The sequence below is a fragment of the Danio rerio genome, chromosome 15 (genome assembly GCF_049306965.1).
Source record: "Danio rerio strain Tuebingen ecotype United States chromosome 15, GRCz12tu, whole genome shotgun sequence".
Lineage (NCBI taxonomy): Eukaryota > Metazoa > Chordata > Actinopteri > Cypriniformes > Danionidae > Danio > Danio rerio.
In genome coordinates, this window is record NC_133190.1 from 19,576,213 (window position 1) to 19,601,541 (window position 25,329).

The window sequence follows — 25,329 nt, forward strand, 5'->3', positions numbered from 1 at the left end:
AAGTTACAAAGATAAACTGATCTTATTAACTCATGATTTAATAAACAAAACTCTTATCCTGTAACAATGATGGAAGTAACTCTGCAAAAACAAAAGTGAGAAATAAGACAAACACTCCTGCTAGTGTGTGATGTAGTGGAGTGAGGAAACAACACATTAAAAATGACTTAAACACTAAAAATGATCACACATAGGACCCTTCCAGTACAATATAATGAACTTAATAGTAAGTGCTCATACGTGTACGCAACTTTATTAGAGAAAATTCCATCAACAGATTTCAAAGATCTTGTTTCACGCTCACTTATTGCATTATACCACTGAAAGATGTGCACACAGACTCTACTTACAGAAACATTTCATGTGCATCAGAGAAAAACCAATCGCAAACGATAAGTATTCATAATTTCATGTAGCATTTCCTTGTGTAAAGTCATTCACACCATTTCTTTTATTCAATTCCATCATCTTCCACTACAATGAACTGAAATCTCAGTTTTGGGACTGCATTCAAAAGAAAAAAAATAAACAATTGGCTTCAGAATGAAACAAGCACACACACAAACAAATCCAACTGTGATTGATAAATATGAAAATCATAGTGCTTGTTTTAATAAAATTATATGTATTTACCTTAGAGAAATTGATAGAGGAAAACATACAGTCAGCAGAAACATCCATTTTAAATTTCAAAAATGAAAATGCATAAACGTAACAGGATATGACAGCACCCTGTTGTAAAAGGCTCTTAAGCGCACACACATACATACATACATACATATACACACACACACACGCACGCACACTCATTCTCTCAAACATGCTTAAGTTATCAATAAATAAAGTGGACAATCAAGTAACACAATGTTCTTAAACACTGTTGTACATCTGGATCTTATAAAGAAAGCCTTTGCAGTACAATCCTTCCCACTATTTGCAGTTACCGTGTGAAAACAGACATATTAGTGACTTGACTGCATTAAAAACAAAGAAAATGGACATGACTGACAGAAAACGTGATAGTTAAGATGGACAGCAGTTACATTGGGACGCAAACGCAGATCTTTTTTAGATGACGTGTTTTGTGTTTGGATGTGAATATACAATCAAATCTAGATGGCACCAGCCAGTGAACATGGCTTCTTTTCTGTATAGATGACGCAAGCGGTGAACAAACTGATGTCTGACTTTAACCGTAATTCAAAACTACTGACCAGACACTCATAATATTTGTAATCCGCCTGGAAAATAATACTTTTTGTTTTCACAATGTTAATATTAATAAACAGCTGATTAGTAATTGCACAAGCTTTTGTTCATAATAGGGTTAAAATAAAAGGCCAGGCATCCTTTTTTCACTAGATGTGGTTGGCGGAAACTGATGAGGCTTTCTCAGGGCGACCTCGGAAACAAAGGGAACACAATCACTATAGTACGTTATTTGATTTTGAGACCAGCACTCTTGTGCTTTGCTTTGGCAATATGTGATTAGCAAAAACCGTGAGGCGCTAATGAAAGTTAGCTCACCCTGCTATTAAAATAACTGCCCTACTTTACCTGAGGTTGGAGCGCTGCTTGCTTTACTCAGACTCCTGTGCTTTACCACTTGTGTTTGCCATGAGAATTAACTAGAGTTTGTCTAAAATTCAACATACGTTACAGGACGTTAGTAGGGCCACCTTATACCAGACCCTCAAAATAAATCTGTCTGCAATTCAGTCACTGTTTGAGATTGTTAACGGAAAAAAAGTTTAGCTAAAAAGAAAACTGACAACTGACCTTCTGATTTGGTGCATACTGGTAATGCAAGCACACCCCCCACCTAAAAAAACCCATTGTAATCTGCCAGATCTCTGCCCACAGAAGTCTGCTAGCAGAGCTTGACCATTTGTGACTTCTGAACTGTTGCCAAGTCTCACCAAAAGTAACCAGTCACATCAGCCTCTTTTATAGCTTAAGGATGGCGGCAAATTTTTGACAGAAAAAAGTCAACAAAAACCAAGTAGTTTAAAAACAACCCAAATAAAGCCATGCTGACGTATTGTGGTGAGAGTGAGAAAGTGCTAATGCTAGTCCTCTCTCCCGGCCCGTGCTCTTCAGTGTCGGCATGCACCAGGTGTTTGCAGCTCTCATTCTGGGCTGTGCGTCGGGCTCCAGGGGGAAGGATGTTGGGGAAAGGGGAAAAAAACACTCGTAACACGGCACACACAAACAAGTCCTCGGATGAATGTGACATTCCCACTGACCGCATGCTGCTGGAGATGTACACACAAAAAGGCAAACCGCCCACCATGCATACTGACTACCAATGGCAAAAATAGAATCCTTTTGTCTTTTTTTTCCTATTTTTTTTATCTCCTATCCTCATCCCATGTGTCTTGACTGTAAGGTAAGGCAGGGATTTAATTTTTTAAATACATTTTTTAAATCTGATGTGTGACTGTCTGTTGTTAAAACAAGCTCGTGACTACGCCACCAGACCAGCAGCCTAAGCAGTAAGTTGGAGATCACCATCCCTCCCCGCTGCTGATCGTCGACAGGAGCGTCGTCCTCTCGAACGCTTACGGATCTCCTCCAGAGTCGTTTCCGCGCTACGCCATGTAGATGAAAGTGTTAATGTCCGTCTCGTCTCTCTTGATGTACTTATGCTCGATGAGCCACTCGATCTGCTCCTTGATCATTTTCTTCTGAGGAAGGAACATGTTCTTCAGGATCTCCACCAGTTCGGTCTGCAGCTGAGCGTTTGTGATCTTCTTGCGCATCTTCATGATCTGAATGATGGCCTCCTGAAATGAAAGAAAGAAAGAACGTTTAGCCCCAAGAATACCTCAGTTTAATGTGGATGCTAGGGTGTGTGAACATTATTTGACGCAATAAAATAACGTAAATATAACAATGCTATCTCACTGCAATTCGTACCTTTTTGATTTTTTAGTTAATTCTTATGAAATCGTACGATCCCAGTACGATTTGCACATCCCGAATGACAGTTGGTTTTAGGGGTGGGGTTGGGTGCCATGCCTCCTTTTTCAAATCGTACATTTTCGTACGACTGAACTCGTACAAATTCATACGAATTAGCCATTAAACTGACAAAATGAAAAATACTTAAGTTTCCTTGCGCGATCAGGCTGTATCTACTCAACTATACAAACGGTTTAAAAGTTAAACCTGATAAATGACAAAAACATTTATCCTACTTTAACAAGTTGAAGACATCAACATAACTGCAGTGCATGTTTATGAAAAACAAAACATTTGTCCCCTGATGTAGACACTAATGTACTTATTGTTATAGTCATCTCACAGTTTTCATTATAGGTGTGTGTATGGCCATTAACCCCTTCAGACCTGAATTATGTTCCAAATTTCAGAAAAATGGGATGTCATGTGATGTCCATTGTAATGGACGCAGGGTCTGAAGGGGTTAAATGTAATCTTAGATATTATGATTTGCATGAAATATTATAACAAACATAATAAGTCTTACTGAATATGTAGTAGAAAGCCCATTAAAGATTAAAAGATTCATGAATATGGAGGGTGCTATTAGGTCGATGACATCAGATGGTTGTATTTAGTGAACTACAGGCACTACCTGATATGTTTTACAGCTACACAACTTCAAATGCTAGGACGATGCCATTTTGTGTGGCCTTTGAATGAAAATTCTAGTTTTAAAGTGCAACAGCGTTACGGTTTGGTACAGTACGCATTTACGTCCATTTCCACTTTTAAAAAAAGTACCACTTTCATACTGACTGGTTGGGTTACAGAGAATTGTAACTTGTTCATGGAAAAACCACGCAGGACTTGCTATTTTTAAATACAAAGACGAAACACAACACTAGTAATAGAATGACAATGTGCAGCAATTAACCAGGGTCATTTTGTTTGTTTTGTGACAAATAGCCACGTGCCAAAAAGCAAGAACAGGAGAACAAGCTAACATATCAATACATTGGGCCATTCACAAGGCACCGTCCTTCCTCTCTCTCTTTTTGTGGCACTTGATGATTGACTACATTTAAATAAAATAACTTGGGCACATAAAAGAACTCGAGCACCAAAGTTTTATTTTTTTATTAATTTATTTTCTTTTTGACTTAGTCCCTTTATTAATCTGAGGTCGCCACAACAGAATGAACCGCCAACTTATCCAGCACATATTTTATGCAGCGGATGCCCTTCCAGCTGCAACCCATCACTGGGAAACACCACAAACACTCATTCACACACATACACTTCAGACAATTTAGCTCACCCAATTCACCTGTACCACGTCTTTGGACTTGTGGGGGAAACCGGAGCACAAACAATTGCAATCTTTAAATTCTTCTTTGAACACAAAAGATGTTGATCGCAACTTTCTGACATACACCATATTAAGGCCCAAGCCTAACTCTATTATTTTACCCCTTCCCCTTGGCCCTTGAAACAAAGTGTGAAGGGGAAGGGCTTCAACCCCTAAGAAATGGGGACACCACTACAACACCTGCACATGTCATCATATGTCATCGCGAGCTCTTACTTCATATGAGATTGACGATGGTGACTGTTGTAGTAATTCCAGTTGCATTATTTTTTGGTATTCATCTTCAAGACAACGATATCATGTTATTGTGGATATATAAATTTATATAATCTAATTTCAAATGAACAATAATCTATATAAAACTGAAAAGTTATATTCTTTGGTTTTTTATTATATCATTTCATGAACATCCCAGCTAGGAGGGATATTTTCCCTTTGTCTTTCTGACTACTGGCTAGGCCAAAGAGATGCAAATGCTATGGGCAGGTTTTACGGGTGTTGCTTTTACAGTAACCCTTGTGTTGATTAACTTGTGTGGTCAGTAGCTGGGCCAGTTTTTAACACCTATATGCCAATTTGCCATGCTGACTCCAATACCGAATTTGCATGCTTAGTTTAGCCATCTCCCCTCCTCCTAACAGGAGAATATAGACAGGACATCTTTGTCTCAAATTAGACTTGTGATAGAACTTGCAGACTGTGGACCTCTAGTAGGGCTCTGCAGACACATGGATATCCTAAAGACGCTGTATGACTGCAGATTAACCAACATGTCTCAATAAAGGAATTCTGCTTGTTTCGAGTGTCCTGGACTGGGTTCTCTCTTCTTCTTCAATCATTTCTTTTTTTTACAACATTATCATAACGATATAATGTGGCAATAAGCTCGTAACTGTACTGTGTATTTACATTGTGGCCATATTCATCTATGTAAACACACGAAAACAACATCAACATTATACCAGACACTGTAAAAAGCTCATTCCCTGACACTAGATTTTGGACAGGGTATTCGAGTGTTAATTACTTACAGATGTAAAAAAGTATTCGAGTGTCAACGAGTTACAGATGTGAAAAAGAAGTTGTTATAATTATGGATAGCCAAAAAATATCATAATAATGCTAAAAAATACTTATTTGTGCATAGCCTGACTTGTGTAGACATGTAGAGATGCTGCTGTTGTAGATGGTGTATTTGTGAAATTTTTGTATCTCTTGGTTTCGAGTGTGGTCCTGATAAATCTCAGTTTAAAGGGTTATTTAGGACCTGCTTTCTACCCTTCCCTTTATCCCTACGCCCTCAAGCTAAAAAGAATTGGGACACCCCTACTCCTTCATGTGATAGAAGGGGAAGGGCTATGGGGTAGAATTGGGCCTTGTCGAAGTGAGCTCAATACTGGTCCACTGCTTTTAACCCATTCAAGAGCACACACATACACACACTGTGAGCATACACCAAGATCAGTGGGAAGCTATTGCTTCCAGAGCCTGGGGAGCAATTAGGGGTTAAGAGCCTTGCTCAAGGGCACTTCAGCTGGGTATCAAAGATGGGGAGAGTGCGAAACATAATGGTACCATTTGGAGTGGAGACGCAAGCCTGATCAGGGTGACCCATAATGAATACTTTACTAAACTATAGCTCAGGAATTCATGTTCACTGCTTTCTTCAGTTTTACTGCAGTGAGTAGGACAATAGATATAACAACACATTTATATCCATTCAATGTTCTTCAGTTATGTAACAGTTGTTTTCAAGCATCTAACATTTCTTGTTTTAAAATATGGCATTCGTTCAGTATTGTATTTCAACCGTCTGACCTCAACGCGGAACCAACTGCACACCTAAAACAATGGTGCGCTATAAACTTATAATCATTTATATTATCGGTGTATTAAAGCATACAATCATAACATTTGGGGGTTCCCTTTAAAGATTTTGACTCTCATACCTGTGTTCTTAATATTCTAAGCTGGACGATGCCTTCATTCTCCTCCTCTCTCATTCGCTCTGTTGTTAGCTGCAATCGGCCAATTAGGTTTATCTTTCCCCTCTTTTGAGCCTTGGAGTTTTTTCTGAAGATAAACAACAAAAATTTTTTTTCACAATTAAAGGATCATTTCAAAATAAATAAATAATAGTGATAAAAAGCAACAAACATGAGATTTTCTTACATCAAGGAGAATTCCTGGTTAACAAAAAACAATGTACTGTCCGTGAAGTCTTTGGGAGAGCTCACTTGAGGTTCATATAACAGCACTTGGCGTTTGAGCTTTGGAAAGGCAACAAGAGACTGTACACAAAGAGAGGGAAAGTTAAGAAGAACATGATGATACAACATCCATCAACAGGTCTCTTTAACAGCAAAAATATTATGCTAAAGATACCTACAATAAGTTTACATCCATCCAATGCCAAAATGCATTTGAATTTTATTCATACACAATCCAACATTTGAAATTCTTTATACTGAAAGCTATAAACCCCGTCTTTTTGGGATCCTACTCTACTCTGGTTGGTGAAATGGTCCAGTCTGCTGTGACTCAAATAAAAAGGAGCATACAGGCAATCACTGACTACGTTGACATGGACATCAGAAATCTAATTATTAGCCTTAATCTGAATAAGACAATAGTGTGATTAAGGTGTTTACATGAGTTACTTTTTGAATGTTCCCTTCATGATCCCGTTTTACATGTTATAGCACATAATTCGATTAACATCATTACGTCACACATGTACTGCACTTCAATAGTGTGACTAAAATAGCAATACTCCACATGTCTTCATTTGATTTCTGTTTATTTCAATTATGACTTCAGTCGAATTAAGGTCATTAAAAGTCGCAGTTTACATGGTAGACTCTTAATCAGAGTATTGTCTTAATTGGAGTATTGGTGTCCATGTAAACGTACTCCGTGATGCTCTTACCCAGAGAGTTCTCCTCAGCTCAGCGTCAGGCAGCTCAGTGGCAAGTTTCAGATTCTCAAAGCTGATCTTCTCTCGTGGTCTTTGGTTCCAGGCAAAAAGTACAGCCAGCTGAAAGGTTGTGACCTCCAGGTCATACTGCCCTACTTCATTCTTGAACGTGATCTACCAAAGAGCACACGGTCTGATTAGCTATTAGTTGCAAATATTTATTTACAGTAGCTACAAATCAATAAAAAGGTAGTGTATAAAATACACCCACAATGCCATTGGACATGAGGTGATGCCAGTGGAGTTTGCGGCCGCTGTGGTTTTTCTTGTAGAAGTCCTCCACCTCAGGGATGAGGTCTTCCAGCTCAGTGGGCAGAGACACGAACACTTTTTCTGAGCTGCGTGACCACGCTCCAGCATTCAAGATCTTGATGTTTACAGAGTCCGCTGGCAAGTGAAAAAGAGACCTTAGACCAGTGGTTCCCAACCTTTTTCTCTGGGGCCCCCCCACATGAACATATACAAACATTGGAGCCCCCCCACCATATAAATACACACGCACGCGCACACACACATATGTACTGTGTGTGTGTATATATATATATATATATATATATATATATATTTATATATGTATATATGTGTGTGTGTGTGTGTGTGTGTGTGTGTGTGTGTATAATATGTATAGAAAATATAAATAAGTCGGTTTTAACTTGTCTTGGCCTTCAATAAAACCAAAATTTAGGTTGGCTTTGTCATACTGTCTAATCTTTTTCTTCGCCTCTGAAGAATCACTGCATTTACGTTTCTCTGCCATTTTTGTTTTGATTTTGCCTTTACGACACATTGACAAGCAAGTTGCGTGAGTGAGCAAAATTTAAATAATTATTTAAAGTTATTTATTTTAATTATTTTTACTATTATGTTGGAATTTTAAGCATGTGTTTATAGATTTTTTTTGGTACTTAAAAATACATATATAATAGTAGGGCTGTCCGATTTTGGGAAAAATCATAATCACGATTATTTTGGTCATAATTGTAATCACAATTATTCAAAAGATTATCAGTTGAAGTCAAAATTATTAGCTCTCCTGAGATTTTTTTTTATAAATATTTCCCAAATTATGTTTAACAGAGCAAGGAATTTTAACAGTATTTTCTATAATATTTTTTCTTCTATTTGTTTTATTTTAGCTAGAATAAAAGCAGGTTTAAATATTTTGAAACCAATTTAAAGTCAATATTATTAGCCCTCTTAAGCAATATATATTTTTGATTGTCTGCAGAAGAAACTACTGTTATACAATGACTTGCCTAATTACCCTAAGCCTTTGAATTGCACTTTAATCTGAATTCTTGTATTTTGAAAAATATCTAGTGAAATATTATGTGCTGTCATCAGAGCAAAGATAAAAGAAATCAGTAATTAGAAATGAGATATCAAAACTATCATGTTCAGAAATAAGTTAAAAAAAATCTTTCCATGAAACAGAAATTGGGGAGGAAAAGGGTTGCTAATATTCAGGAGGGCTAATCTGACTTCAAGTGTATACATACAGTTATTTTCCACCCTGCAAAGGAGAGAGAAATAAATACAGTAAAATAAAAATATGAAACAAACTGTGCTTTAAGCATCTTCACTGTAAGAAAAACACTTTAGCTACAGCAGTTCTTCAGTCAAGAGCAGCGAAGGCTTTCTCGTTGTTTGATTAATAATGATAAAAACAGGCGGCAGAAGGATTATAGCGCACTGTCTCTTTAATAGTTTCTCTTTCACGTCTTTTGATCCTCAACTCGTTTGTTTATTACACAAATCAGGGTTAATATAAATAATCACTAAACACCGCGTTTTGACACCTATTTGACCATTAAAGCGCTCACGTTAAGATGACTTTAGATGTCTGCGCTCCTCTGCTCGTCTCAGTGTGCGAATGAGAGCGAATGCTGACCGGCCGCATACTTCTGACTGCGTGTGCGTTCTGCGCACACACATAAGCACGCGCTCTTTCGCGCTTTTAAGAGCTACAACACGTGTACAACTGGAAAGTGGCGGTATATGATGCAATAATCATTTATCTCGATTAATGCTCTTTTATAATCGTTTGAAGCCGAAATCGAAATCGGATTTTTGATTAATTGCAAAGCCCTATAATAGTGGAGCATTTTTATGCCTTTTTCTACCTCAACACTTATCCTCTCCCGCGCTCCCCTTTTGAACTCTGGCGCCCCCAGGTTGGGAACCACTGCCTTAGACCAACCATTTTCACATCATATCATTGTAGATTATTAACAGTATTACATATTTTCACTAGAGGTGCTCCTATTAATCAGCTGATAATGACCTTTAATGACTTGATCAGTATTTAATGATCTGGGGTGCGTTTCCCAAACAATGACGTAACTCGCAGCTGAACTATCATAGTACAATGTATCGGTTGGGAAAAGAACGATGTAGTGACGAGTGTTTCCCAAAACCCGTAGTTTCTCTGTCGCAGATCCATCGCTTGAACCACGTTAGTTATAACATAAAACGCCCATAATGATGCTCCAAACTGGGTGGAGTAACTACTTTTTTAGAAAAAAAAAACATAATTTCTTTGTGCAAATTATATTGTTTTACACAAACACACATTTAAAATAAAATTCAATATTAGATTTGGTAAAAACATGCACTCGCTTTCCATATTAACTGAAATATATGTAAATGGCACATATAGGGCCTACGTTTGCTTTACTAATATTATTGAGAAGTTGACTATTCCATATTCTATTCTAAAATATATCACTTACAAAAGCTAAAACTAATATCATATAAATCATATAAATAAATAACGAGGCTATTTATTATAAAATGAACTTAATATTTAATATTTATTAGAAATAAAAAAATCATACTTTAATAATAATAATATTAATGATGATGATGATAATTATAATAATTATTATTATTATTAAGTAGGATATTGTTTATTTATTTTTTAGAAAAGTCAAAATTTTTTACAATTTGACACTTGTAAACCACTGCAGAAAGTTCTTACCTGCAGGCCCATGTCATATAAAGTACAGATACTGATAACCCACTCTAAATTAAAGAATTAACGTATGCTTTTTGTTTTCACAAACTTTGGAGACGTAACATAAATTTAGCTTTTTAATAATAGGTCACCTATAGCTTTCGCCATGAGGCTGTGTTCAAAATGACATCAATGTTTTAAAAGTGCACTGTGAAGGGAGCACTACTGTAAACATGAAGATCGCTAAAACTGAACTGTAAAAATACTTTGAAAGCAAATTACATCTAAGAGAGATGAGCTTAATGCTTTTTTTATTTTTAATAATTCCAACTTTGAATGTTAGAATGTTCTAAATGAATAGGGCATAGGGGGATAAGTGGGAATAGAACACAGCCAGTAACTATGTTTCTAACTACAGCGAGTGCTCAAGTTTGCAACGCAGTTTGCGAATGTTCGTTGGAGCGATGGATTTGGGAAACAGCAAATCAACAAACTATGTTTGTAATGACAGAACTTGCGACCTTGGTTGGCTAATGATGTTTTGGGAAAAACACCCCTGGCTGATCTTATGAACCAATCATAAGTGTTTGTAAAAAATGTATATTTTAAAATATTTTCAAGATTTCTTTGACCATGGGAACTTTGAATTTAGAATATTTATTTTTATGTTTTTATAATGCTTGTTTTTCCTACTTTCATTAAAAAAAAACAACTCTATCAACATAAATATGAATAAACGCACTCCACACACCAAACAGAGAATTAAGTATTTGCATGAGTAAATTGCATACAAATCAATGAAAATGTGAGAACAGAGGCAGAGAACCACATTTGGTGTGCATGCTCTTGTCATGAGGTGAAAACTCTGGTGGTAGCGGCCACATAATCACACTGTAGCAGAGTTTTGCAAAATCCTTTTATAAAGTGTCAGTTTTAGTCACCTGACACTGCATTTTCGTGTGGACAAACAGTGAAACTGCATAGAACCAGTTGTGCATAGTGCAGTTTCGAAAAATACCAGTGTTGGTGTGGGCAAGGACTTGGCAATGATGCAAATAACAAGATAATTTCAGAACCTTTGTTATAGCTATTTTTAAAAGGGCGCTTGGGTTAATTTAAACACTAATGTTTGGTGTTTTGTTTTTATTTTGTTCTTTAATTTGAATGTAAACATCATGAAGATGTGGGAAATGGAACAGAAGTAAGCTGAAAGAATGGAAGTGGGTCAGTGTTTTGACTTGATGTTCTGGCCTTTTGGCTGAGGCTGTAGAAGTATGCTTGAGAGCTTGGTTTTCGAAGGCTCTTCATATTTCAGTTGTTGTTAGATTATTGTGTTATATTGAATTTCATTTGATATAAATTTGAACTTGATTTTGATGCATTTATTGTTGGTTAATTAAACGTTTAACAGAGAATCAAATGAAAGCATGTGAAGTGCATTCGAAGAAAAGCCCGGAACCATACTTTCGTGGCCTCAGCCAAAAGGCCAGAACAACATCAGTGAAAATAAATGTACATTTATATATATTATTGCTATAATAACATAATTTTAACCACTGTTTAAAAGTTATTTATTTATTTTATTAATCAAGGATGCATTCATTTAATCTAAACAAAAATAAATACTGTAAAATTGAAAAAATCTAAAATAATAGTTTTCTTTTGTAATACATTGAAAAGTTCAAAGCTACATTTTTACATTGTTACTGCAGTCTTTAGTGTCACATGGTACAAAGTACCATTCCAATTTGCTGATATGGTGCTCAAGAAACATTTTTTTTCATGATGCTTAATGTTTCTGTTCATACATCTTCATGTAATTCATTTTAATGAACTTTGATTAAAGCTAATGTAAATGCATATACAGAAAGGAAAGTGGCGTTTTAAGTCACCTGGTAAAGCCAGCTTGTTGTGTTTGTGCATCTCCTTGAAAACCTGATTAAGATCTTCAGACACTTTGATGTCCTGGAACATCCGAGCCAGCTTGTTCACATAGTCAGCAGGCATCCCAACTTCCTGAAACATGCCCGATTGAAGCGAACAGTGAGTGAATAATGTATGAAACCCTCAAACAGACTTTCACACCATATTATTTCTCTTTTATTCTCACCCTGAGCCACTCGACCATGTTCTCCTCGATCTCACTGTCAGCTGAGATGTCCAGAATCAGACGTCTGGTCAGGTGAGCTTTGTGGTACCTCATAAACACATCCTTATTCTGGACGTATTTAAGCACTAGTAGCTACAAAAGGACATTCATAGTATTGTGAAACACTTTTAAGGACAACAGATGAGCAAACAACATGTGACAACAATAGAGTCTCTCACCACTTCCTTTAGTTTGAGCTCGATGTCCTCTGAGGTCAGCTTTTTGCTGAGTGGCGTCTTTCTTAGCAGCATGTCGCAATAGTTAGCAAGCAGCTCCGGACACTTTGACTCTGGTTGTGTTTTAAGGCCCACTCTGTGTTTAAAGACATTGAAGAAAAATATTATACAAAAGTTCTGTCCTCATTCCATTACCCTCATGTAGTTTTTATAAAGGGTTTCCACTTGAAGCCTAAATATCACAGACTTTTTACTGAGAAAGTAGCTACATTTCCAGCAGGTACTGCATTTCTCTACAGGTGTGTGACCTGTTTTAGTTGTGTCTTATGACATTATTGCAGCATGCATTCAGCCTATTTGTACAAGGCAGTATTTGTTGTATTGATCATAAAATGTATTTTTTACTTTTTTTTAGTAATTTAAAGTCATTTGTGTGTCATTTATGAGTGTTTTTTCTCTTTGGGCCCTATCTTACACCAGGCGTAATAAGGCGCAAGACGTGTTTGGCATGGTTTGTTATTACTTTTAGAGCAGCTCAACACTAATTTTCATGTTTTGTGCCACATTGTTTAAACAGCAAATCCATTTGTGCCACTTTGTGGACTCATGGGTGTGCTGGTCTATAAAGGAGGTGTGTTAAGGCGCATTGTTGGTGCGTTGCTATTTTGAGGAACTGAAATAGACAGCGCCATTGACTAACTAAAAGCTGGTCTAAAAGTCCAGCGCAGAGCATGTTAGTTGTGTTCCTATGCGGGTCCAAATGCTTAAACATTACTTAATACACATAGGATGTACAGCAATACACAAATATCTTTACATATAAAAAATAAGGATTAAAATGTTATTAAAATATGTAGGCTAATGGATGTCTTCAGTGGAGTGAGTTTCCACGGTTTCCTTACTCCACCAAAGTAAAGGAGTAAAGTAAAGAGTAAAAGTAAGATAAAGAGGCCAAATGGAGGAGGCATGTTCTTTATTCTTGTGCTGCAGATGAGCTGTTTATTTTTTCTCACTAGTGAAGCGTTCAGTTTTTCCACTTACAAAGTCCACCATGCAAATAGCAAATGCACCATGGCGTGACGCAACTGACTGTTAAAGCGAATGGGAGATGAGACTCTGATTGGTTTAATGCACGTTATGCTCAAAACACACTCATAACTCATAAAGAGAATAAGCACAACCCTATTAGATCATACGCCAGGGTGCAGAGCAAATTTTTCAATCCTAAAAATATTAGAAGTATTTTCAAACAAACCCCTTAATGCGTTTGCGCCATGTGCTTTAGACTTTGCGCCTAGATCGGTAAAATAGAGCCCTTTGTGTCACTGTGTTCCCTTCATAGAAATTACAAAAACCAAAGTCAAAAAAGTAATGAAGAACAAAGATGTGTAAATTTGTGTACATTTTGACAGCAAACAGCACAAGAAATGCTGAATTATTACTGCAAATTTGTCATTTCTTAATTTGTGTTTCTAAGATTTTAACGAAAGTAATGAAAGTTAGAAATCAATGACAGAATTTTCTTTTTGATGTGAACCATCTTTTATATGAGTGCACAAAATACTGAAATATGGACTTTAATAAGGACCCTTTTCACAGCCTGTGATAAAAGTTGACCTTTTTTTCCATTTTTAAAATGAGTTTGATAATACTATATGTTTTTATTACTGTGAAATTTCAATTTTTATTAGATTTTTTTTTTCTAATAAAGCCAAATTTGATATCTTCAGCTGCGTCCCAAATGGCACAATATACACTATGCACTATTTACTTATGCACTAACACAATCAATAGCATAGTATATGTATGTAGTGTTGCCCCACTAATGAACACTAATGTTTTTGGCATAGTCACTCTTGTGGGATAATTTTGTTTTCACAATCCAAAATAAATAATCTAACATTAGTACCTGAAAGCTCTGCCCCTTCTGCTACGTGAGCAAAGCTGCAGCTGTTGAGTGCGTGAAGTGACCAATGGTTGAATTAGTGTATCATCTGGGTATGTAAAGTCCACTTACTGTTTTTACAATAAAACAGCTATTTCAGTGTGAACACACTACATACACTATTTACACTAAAGAATGGAGTAGAATAGTGCATAAGTATGCAATTTGACAAGCACTTTTATTCCCTTCTGACCAAGGATATACATGTCCCAATTTTTTTTTTTTCTCTTTATTTCCTTTTGCAAAGATTTTATTAATTGCAAATGGGGGAAAATGGAAAAACAACACTTTTTTTGTAGTTTTCATTAATGTGCAAGTTCAGATTTTTTTTTTTCTTTTGGAAAAAAATTATTTTTTTCATAATATAAAATGGAAAGCAGCTTACACTTCAAAGCAACTAATGTAATGCAGTTAACATCATTTGAATGGTGTTAAATGAGAGAGACATGCAAGTACTTGAAGTCCATTCAAAACATGCAATAGGTCCTGTTTTGCTTTAAAAAACTGTTTAGACTTGATATTTATAATAAAGTTTGTTTATAACAAAAACACAATAATTACTGTTCGGTATCTATCATCTATTACATTGTTTAAAAATGAAATTAGTTAATAAATAGAACCTTAACCCAGTGCCACTTGTTTTCTGCATTTTTGCTTAATTTGTTATACATTTACTGAACATTGGAGTTGGCTATTTAGTGCATCACACTTAAATAAAGTGTGAACAGATTCCTAGAAAGCAGTCGTTACTCACCCCTTCTGTTTCATTGGCAGCTCCAACTTAAATATTGTGGCATCATTCACAACTGCTTTATATGCCTGTGGAGAAAATTAAAACCATTATTATTATTATATATATATTTTTTTATTATTAATATATGGCATTAAAACAGTAGGTGTGATGCATTAAAAATATGACAAATCATGTTCTAGAAGCATCAATGTTGTTTCTGATTACCAGACTTAAAAGATAAAACCTCCCGCTGTACTACCGTCATCACAGAACGCTGGTAACCATCTGTGGTGTGATCTAGTAATGCAGGCCTCTTACTGTACTGAGACCAGCTGTGAGACAATGAGAATGAATACAGTTTGGTTGATATGCTTACTTTATCTCTAGCTGTCAGGAAGCGAGGATCATCCTGGAAGGCTTCCTTCACTAATTTACTAAATCGATTGAACAGAGTCAGGAGCTGCTCCACATACTTCTCAGAATCCTTAAGAGAAACATTAAACCAGAGCATCAACATTAGCGATGGCCAAACCTTTAAATAAAAACAGTTATTTATTAAAGTTATTTATTTATTATAGTTATTTATATTGTAAATAACAAAGGCCAATGAATGCTCTAAATGTGTAAAGGTCACAAAATCTCTTTTTAATCAGTGATTGCTGTGCTCACAGTTGTGATGGTCTCGGCAGCGGCCACCATGTCTGCGAGTCCAGCACTGATGATGTGCTCCTCTAGGTCTTTCAGCATGGGCTCAATCCCATTGGGCACTTTATCCATGAGAGAGAACATGAGGTGCAGCTCTGTGGGTGAAGAGTTTAGGGAGACTTCACAGAGGAACAAAGCTTACATTTAAAAAAAGACTACAGTTGTGTCAAGATATTTTAAAGAAAAAAGTATACATTTAATTCAACAAGTATTAAATTAACCAAAATAAACAGTTATGACAACAAAATGTTGTATTAAAAGAAAGAAATATATTGGTCTGACTTTTTATTTAATCAAAGATTCCACAATATATTACAAATATTAAGCAGAAAATGTTAATGATAATTTTTCTTTTGAGCACCATTTCACCATATTAGCATGCTTTCTGAAGGATTGAGAGACACTGAATATTTAGCTTTACATCACCGGAAGATATTATATTTTAAATTAAAAAATAAATATTTAAAATAAATTAAAACGTCAATTTATAGCTATTATTGATCAATGAAACCTTTAAGCATCTGTAGTAAAAATCCCTGAAGTGGTCACGTTTAAAAACATTTCAAAAGAATCTCATACTTACTGTCAGTCTCGTTTCTTTTGATCATGCCTGGACATTCAGCTAAGATAGTTTCTTTAAATGACGTTACCAGTGCATTCACACAACATTCCATAAGCTGTGAAGGAAAAAAGTGCACAAATTCAGACTGCTGATATGACTTCATTTAATATTGACAGCTAATTCAATCATTAATGCCTGTTTTAATGCTAAACGTAAAAATTATACACAAGGGCTTTTCACACCTCAGCCTCATTCACACTACAAGTTACAAAATGACCGTTCAAATCAATGGAGAGTGAGCGATTTCTGGCGACATCCGTCTACGTGAGCGACAGCAACCGTGTGGGCATGTAGAGCGATGCGACAAACTTCACATGATCCTCTCTCAGCTTATTCAGAGGCCGGTTGTATTCTTTGTGTTGTAGAGCAACACAGACCGGAATTTGCAGCAGGTCACCACCCAGCGTGACAGGCAGCTACAAAGTCGCTGCTAGTGTGACTGAAGCATCAATTAAACTACGAGCAGCAAAGCGACAATCGATTGCTCATATCAGTGGAGAGTGAGCGATTTCTGGTGACATTCCTCTAAGGGAGTGACAGAGACCATTGGTGACCGTGTGGGTGTGTCGAGCAATGCGACAAAATTGAAAATCCCTCAATTTTATGCAAGTGATAAGCGACTTTCTTGAACGACAGCCAATAGGAGCACCAGTAGAGATCACGTGATCCTCTCTCAGCTCATTTTTTACACTGGGATTAACAATTACTTCTGGGTATTAGTTAACATTTCCCTTATTTGTATATCTGCACTGTCAGTGTTATGATTGAACGAATCAGCCTGTGTAAGGCTCTCAGGTTTAAAAATGGTTTCTTAATTCTGGGCGAAAAGCAGCAGTAACCCCACTTCAAAATGAGACATTTTACGTTACCAAGGGTTAAAAGCAGGAATCGTATCCCAAGATTAAGTGTGGTGTGAGAAGCCCTTAATTGTATAATTAATGCATTTCTTAAGAGCCAATCATATACTCACTGCTTGTACAGAGTTACATTCACGTCGTGTCTCTAAATATCGTAGTGCACGTTTCTCCTCTTCCCTTAACTTAGCGTCTGCCTGTAAACAGAGACACGATTGAAAACACGAAAAACAAAGAAAAGCAGTGTGTCAGCAGGAGTCATAACACTCCCCCTGGTTATGCAATCTGATCTAATCCTATTGCTTGGAGAAAATGTGGTGTAAAATCTGATCTCTGCCTGGACGCACATATTTCATGTAGTTTTGTACTCCGTTCTGCTGCAGATAGGACGGTGCTTGGGTCCTGTAGAACCTCTCAGTGGAGTCTAGGTATGACTTCTCAAAGTTATCCCTGTAGATCTGCAGTTTATCTTCAGGATTGGAGCACAGGTTCACTGAGGAAGAGATTAGAGATTTTAGATTGGGCTGCACGATATATATGGGTTCAGCATTAATATCACAATGTGTACATCTGCAGTAGTCACATCACAGAATCTGCATTGTTGACTTGGTATCATAGTTCAGAACATTCGCTTGTATTTTTAAGGGTACATAATAAGAAATTATAATGTTTGTAGCTTTATCAAAGGTTAATATACAGTGTTATTAATTTACATTTGATTATTCAATTTGTATCCAAATACAGTTAAACTATCCAGAAAGTATAAAGCACTGTTTTGATTTATTTTATTTATTTATAACTACAATTTGTTTATTCTATTTTACGCAGATGCACTGCACTAAGAAATCTTGGCAATCAGTCTAAAATGATGAATTCTTTCCACGCAGAGCTATTCAAATTATCTGGTGAAATTGTATTCATATCACAATTAGGGTTGGGTGATGTCGACCAGTTTGGCATCGTACGATGTGTAATGTGAAATGACGATGGCATCGTCGTCGTAGGCGTTGGTGAATTAATTACGTATGAATAATTTATTAATCTATAACGAATTAATTATTTGTAGCCTACCGTTTTAACTACCTGACCCGCATGGTCTTTGTTTTACCAATAACCAAATCATAAAAAAATAAAGTTACACACAAATTACCACCTGTCAGTCACTTTTTCCGCGAGACTCTGGCATGAATAGGCAGAGGGATCTGCGTCGATATAATGGCGTCGACAAATTTGGTTGGTTAAAAAGGTGCTAAACCAACAGGAACCAACCAAAAGTATCTAAGTTTTTTGCTAAAATTGCTTACAAGCGTGAAAGCAAAAGATTGAAGCAGTGTACTGACACTGTGACACGTAACCTGATAGAGTCAAAAGACCAAAGAGTCGTTAAACAGAGACAAGATTAATTCAATACTTTCAGCAGTATAGTGTAGACAGAGATCTTTTCAGAAATGCTAGATGAAACACCCGTGTGGACATGGATCGTTTTCGTTCTAAAATGTTATTTTAAAACTAAGAAGTATAAGTGTAAACGGGGCCTAAGAGTGTATTTTTCGCGAGCAGGTTGCTGCTGCAATGGGTGTGGGGTGGAAAGTCAAGATGCCGGCTCAGCATAGTGATGTCTATCGGCCATTGGAGATGGGCGATGGCATTGTCTATTGACCCAACCCTAAACACAATACATATTCACAGTAAAACAAAACATTTCACTTTTTTATTTCACTTTTTTTTTTCAAATACCGTGCAGCATTACTTGTAACTGATAATACCTACACTATAAAAAATATCTGTAAATCGAGAGTTTTCCATATTTTGTGATTCATGTTTTTTTTCTTCACTTATTGAAAAGTTTGAAATAGTGAAGTTTCTAAACATTTTTAATAGTTTAAAGCAGAGGCGTAGTAAGTAGGGGAAAAGGGTTATCAATCCACCCCTTTCCCTGTTTCTTTGGGGGGTCCACATGAAATTTTTTTGCATAGGGCTCGAAATTGTTGGCTACGCCCCTGGTTAGAAGTGATATATCGTTTATGTTGATGTTGTATATTACGCTGCAAAAAACCTGGTAATAAGCTGCCAGTACATTGTTATTTTACAAACTTAGCTCTCTTTAAGTTATTTTTTAAACAATATCTTGTCTCAAAGTACTAAAATGTCAATAAATGTCAAATTGTTAAAGTGCATAGTTAAACTTTCAACATTAAAAGTTGAGAGAGCAGACAACAATGTCCCCTATTTTAACTTACAACCATAAATAAATGGAAAACACAAAATACGGAAACGGTTGCAAAATATTTCATGTCCACATCCATATATCAATGTGTGCATCTGCATTAGTCTCATTACTGGATGTTCAATGTTGAGTCTGGATTATTGTTGATCAGCACCACAATTTAGAAAACATGTAAGATTTGCTGCATAATGAAATATTTTGTTTTTCTGTGATTTATATTGTGATATAAATACAATTTCACAAGACATTTTATAACTCTATTTGGAAAGAATTAATAATTTGAGATTAATTGGGATTATTTTGTAGGGGAGTTTCGGCATAAAATGGAACAAAGATAAATACAATCTTTCTGTTAATCTAACAGTACTGAGCTACTCAAATATTCAGTAATCATATGTAAAATAACACAATATAGTCATAGGCTTCATTGAATAAACAATTAAATACAATCAATCTTTGTTGAAGCATCAAACTTTATAACTTATTCTTAATTATATTTTTACTTATTCTTATAATATTACTTTCTTATATACTTATTATTAATTTACATTCTTAATATATTCTTATAATATTATAATTCATATTATTACTATTATAACTTATTATTAAACATACTTGAAATCTTACACATTCAAATGTCTTAAAAGCACATCCAAATGAAATTCAACTTTGCGATGACCCCACAAATCACGTTCTGAACTATGGATGCTGCTTATTATAATATTAATTTGACATTGCAGGTCCTGCAATGTAACTATTGCAAGTTCGCACATTGTGATATTTTTGCAGACCTAGTGGAGTCACTTCAGAGTTTAAACAAAGGAATCAACGTTAATAATTTAATACATTTAAAACGTGACTGTCTGGGCACTTCAAGAAAGTTTAAAGCATTCCGACATTATTATTATTACTACATTATTGATACATTAAGTGTTAGTTTGACTCTCCAAAATTCCACAAAGTACTGTTTTATCTAATTTTATCTTTGCTCTATTGTATCAAAGACTGTAAAATACACAAGACATGCCAGTCATATAATTCTGAATGGGGAAAAGTGAAACAGACAATATGCTCACTCTAGAAAAAGAAGCTTCGCCTTTAACTAAATGAGCAAATCATTGATCACTAATGATGGCTGATGATTTTTCTGGGGGAGGGGAAATCTTAGCAAATCCTTGCCTCACAGACATGAGCGATATATCTACATAAAGCTTGAAACTTCTACATCTAAACAAACCAAATACAGTTGGAAATAAATGTTCTCTGGTTTTGTAATCTGCACGAAACAAAACCAAACTCTGACTTCATGGATTTCTACCAGTCAAACACAAATCACATGTCGGAAATCATTTGAACACACACAAAACATAAACAAAGAGGTCATTGTCATTTTGGTATGAGATTTGCCATCTGGATTAGGTTGGAAATTACTTCAGAAGACCAGCGCGATTGGCCGCAGCATTATTAGGAGAATGATATTGTGCAACACATAAGGTATTTGTTCTTATGGTAGTTATAGTTGGAGTAACAGAATGACATCTAAATGTGGCCTTCAGAAACAGGCGTAAATAGGGTTGATGTCGTGATCTTGTTCCTTTCGAATGCACATGCACATTAGCTTGTGCAACCTGAAAACCTTTGTAATGATTCATGATTTTGATTCATGAATCAAAATTTAAAAGACAATTAAAGAGTTCAATTCACTGGTGCCTCCATATATGAATTTTAATCATAAGCTTGACCAAAGGTTTTGGAAAATTTGATGTTTCCCCATTCAAAAAAGAGCTTGCACTGGCATGCCCAAGAGCCGTTTCAAAGATGAATGTGGAGTGAAATGATTTGCCTTAAAGAGATTTTTATTGTATGTATCTATACATAAATTAGTTAATTTTGTTAATACAGTAATTTGTTTATTATATCATATGAATGATTTACTCACTTACAATCCCCATCCCTATCAATCTAAATTAATGACTTGTTTCCAAATTTCCAAAGCGGCTTAAATCATCTGGTAAAATTGTATTCATAAAAGAAAATAAAAAATATCACAATGCCCAATTTTTCCAATATCATACAGCCTCAACAACATCATCCATCAAAAACACAGAAATCTCTTATTAAAAAGATAAAAAAAACTCACCATATGACTCTCTGACCCCAATGACCAACTGCGAATCAAACGCCTCTCCCAGCCGTTCAGCATGTACCAACTTCATGGCACTATCCTGCAATCTATTCTTGATGTTGGAGAATATAGACTCGTTCCAAGTGTCCAGCATCAGCTGCAGGAACACAATAAGCCCAAAAGGATGAATCCCAATCTAGGAAAATGTGCTACAAGCAAGCTCTATCCCACTCACCTTCCTAACAATGCTATCCTCCACATTGGACTTCTTGCTGCTGCCCTGTTTGCCCATCAGAGTGATCTCCAGCTGGCAAAAGGGCTTGGGCAGAATGTCACACTGTGTGAAGAACTTCCTCCACTCCACGATGTAAGCCTTGAGAAGCGCCGTGTCATCTTGGTGACTGAGCACTCGCTAAACACCAATGATCAACAATGCGAGATGATTCAGATGAAGAACTATTTTGTTTTCATGTTCAACAGAATAAAACTATTCAAACTGGTATGTAAAAATGAATTATCCCTTTATATTGCACCCTGAGCAGCATGGGTTGTGTTGGGATATTCATTGATAATAGTCCTACTAAACAGATGTTTCTATAAAAAATTATCCATAAGTGAAGAAGAAGAAGATGATGAGGGGAAAAAAATAATAATAATATGAAGAAAAAAACTACTTTGTGATAGTTTACTGTGAAGTTAATTCCTAAACCTCTCTTACCGCTTGAGCTTGCTTAATAAAATCTAAGATGTCCTCCTTGAGGGCCTGATGGATCTTTGCCGGTCCTTTGTCATCCCATAGACAAACTGCATGAACATCTCTGCAAGAATAAGATGACACATTTAACATTTAGATTACCAGCATTTTGTTGAATCTACATCCCCAAATCAGAAAAAGTTGGTAGAGTATGGTAAACGCATATAAAAAAGGAAAGTAGTGATCTCTAAAATGTAAGACACCAAGTGTTACATTTTTCCAGGTGTAATTTTGTCCCATTCTTCCTGCAAACAAGTCTTAAGGTGGGCAACAGTAAAGGGTTTTCATGGTCGCATTTTGCACTTCAAAATGCGCCACGTAAACTATTGGAGACAGGTCGGGACTGCAGAAAGGCCAGTCAAATACCTATAGCCACTTCCTTCGCAGCCAGGACTTTGTAGTATGTGGAGAATGTGGTCTTGCATTGTCTTAATGAAATATGCATGGGCTTCCCAGCAAAAGAAGGCAGCATATTGTGCTCCAAAATCTCAATGTACTTTTCAGCATTAATGGTGGCATCACAGAAGTGCAAGTAAATGACAGATCCTAGCTATTGGACTTGTTGCTGGTAAGAGTCCGGATAATTATTTTCGTCTTTGGTCTGGAGCAGACGGCATCTATTATTCACAAAATATACATGAAAAACTGATTCATATGACCATGTTTCCACTTTGTGATGATCCATCACAGATGCCTCTGAGCAAAGAAGTTGATGCACTTCTGGACACTGTTAACATAGGGCTTCCCTTTGGCACATTACAGGTTTAACTGGCATTTGTAGATGTAAATAAATATTGTGGTACTTGACAAAGGTTTGCTAAAGTAGTCCTGAGGCCAGATTCCTTGAATCTTTTAATTATGTAGTGCACTGTTGGAGGTGAAATATCCAAATGTCTTACAGACATTGAACATTGTTTTTTAACATTTCAATTTTTTTCGTGTATTTGTAGTAAAACTGGCAATCCTCTGCCCATATTTGCTCCTAATAGACTAGACCTTTCTTGCATGCTGCTTTTGTACCAAATCATAATTACAATCACCTGTTGACATTACCCGTTTCTAAACTTCATTATTTATCCAATTTACCTGATTAGCTCTAAATTGCTCCTGTCCTAACTTTTTTTTTTTAAATGTGTGGCATGTCGGAATGACAGAAAAGGATGTATATTTACAAAAGAACTGAAGTTGACCAGACAAAACATTAAAAAAAAATTGTTTCCATGTTGTTTTTAATGAAATACAAGTCAAAGTAAATTTGGAAATCAATGCTTTCTTTTTTATTTGCGTTTTCCATACTGTCCCAACTTTTCTAATTTGGTGTTGTAAAAAGATCTGAATTCACAGGGCCTTACGAGAACTGATCGAACCACTGCTGCTTAGTTACAGACTCTTGGCGAAGCAACTTCAGGACAATGGGACGCATAAGATCCCACTTGTCCTCAAACTGGAGGGAACCTTTGTTCTAGGCAAAATAAGCATAAAGGGAGACAGATAATTAGAAAACAAGTAGATATATGTCTTTATTTAATCATAACAGCTTATATGCAGTAGTTTACCTTTTCCATTTTAATTCTTTTGTTTGTTTTCTGTTTTTCTTGGTTATTTACTGGCATTTTTAATTATTTTTGTATCATTAAAATATTTTAAGCCATTTTAATATTATTGCTCATAAATTACAACTATATTTCAGTTGTGATGTATGACCAACATCTGTATTAAGATTAAAATATGTTTGTCAAGGCACCTAAGAGCTTTAAATAAAGAAATAATGAAATCAATAGCCAATATCAAAAGGTACAATAAATTACTAAAGAGAAAAAAAAATCTAATATTCTACAATTTAAATTCAAATACAATTCAAACTGACATCATATCCTCAATAGACAGAAAAGAGGGGTTTTTGATAAGTAAAAGACTCAAATTATACTAACCTGTCAAACTGGACATAATTTTGAACACTCACATGATATTCAAAGTAAGTAGGCAGCTCACTAGATGTTTTTGAGACACAGCTACTATATTTAACTGCATGAAAATAAACATCATGCACACTCTAATTTAAACTCCCTGATGATTCCTTTACATAATTAAACTATAAAAAAACAAATTTCCCCAGACATTATACATCGTAACAAGGCAAGATACTATAAGCACATGAAAGTCAAAATGATCCACACTCGTTCACATTTATATGATTAGCTCAGGCATTACACTGAGTGTCATTTAATCATTGGCCAGGCTAGCAACATGCGTGCTAACTGTAACAGTAACATGCCTCTTTATGATATATAATTATAAACAATACAATACTGTAAATAAGCACCTAGTGGAGTGATTTATGGCTTTAGGTGGTCTACATGCACTCCAGCATTGTTGTGATTATTGGCTTTATTAATCTCAGCTAGCTCACAGCCAGCTAGCTAAACACAGGCTGCAAGACAATCTTATAAACTGACAGGACATGCACGGAAGAGTCCAAGCAAGCCGCTAAACGTCAATAGTACAACATAGTCGTTTGGAGGTTATGAGCGTCTAAACGGAGTTTTGGCTGTTTATGGAGCATTTGGAGGCAAAGGGCTTAAGTGTCTCTTACCTTTAACAAATTAGACGTCGCCATGTTTCCTTAACTTATCCCCTCGTCCGGTCTCGCGAGATTTGCTTCGGTATTGGAACTAGTGATGAGAATGAATACTTTGAGCAGTTAGCTTCTAATAACCTCGTCTAAAATCGTGTAGTGAACATTTGTGTTTCGATTTCGTTTACTAAAACCAACCTCGTCATACATATGTGT

At 35.9% G+C, this 25,329-nt stretch overlaps 1 protein-coding gene across 1 annotated transcript; it reads right to left on the minus strand.

Moving 5' to 3' along the window:
* Nucleotides 1-231: 231 nt before the first annotated feature.
* Nucleotides 232-25,199, minus strand: cul5a (cullin 5a). Its single transcript, NM_001328059.1, has 19 exons — nt 25,132-25,199; nt 23,891-24,000; nt 22,503-22,602; nt 22,020-22,196; nt 21,800-21,941; nt 17,780-17,925; nt 17,549-17,629; nt 16,540-16,633; nt 15,921-16,051; nt 15,628-15,735; nt 15,273-15,337; nt 12,577-12,709; nt 12,359-12,490; nt 12,141-12,264; nt 7,504-7,679; nt 7,245-7,406; nt 6,488-6,606; nt 6,265-6,388; nt 232-2,786 (listed from the first exon to the last, which is right to left on the minus strand). Exons 1-19 carry the CDS (start codon nt 25,153-25,155, stop codon nt 2,592-2,594), a joined length of 2,343 nt encoding a protein of 780 aa, NP_001314988.1. The 5' UTR covers nt 25,156-25,199; the 3' UTR covers nt 232-2,591.
* Between the last annotated feature and the right edge of the window lie 130 nt (nt 25,200-25,329).

What these genes read in the sequence shown, in the direction of transcription:
- cul5a (NM_001328059.1), bottom strand. Translation starts at nt 25,155, where the DNA reads ATGGCGACGTCTAATTTGTTAAAG. An exon ending in AGGATAGCATTGTTAGGAAG is followed by an intron (nt 21,942 to 22,019) that starts GTGAGTGGGATA and finishes GTGTTCCTGCAG; the next exon opens with CTGATGCTGGACACTTGGAA. An exon ending in AACCAGGAATTCTCCTTGAT is followed by an intron (nt 6,389 to 6,487) that starts GTAAGAAAATCT and finishes GTTTATCTTCAG; the next exon opens with AAAAAACTCCAAGGCTCAAA.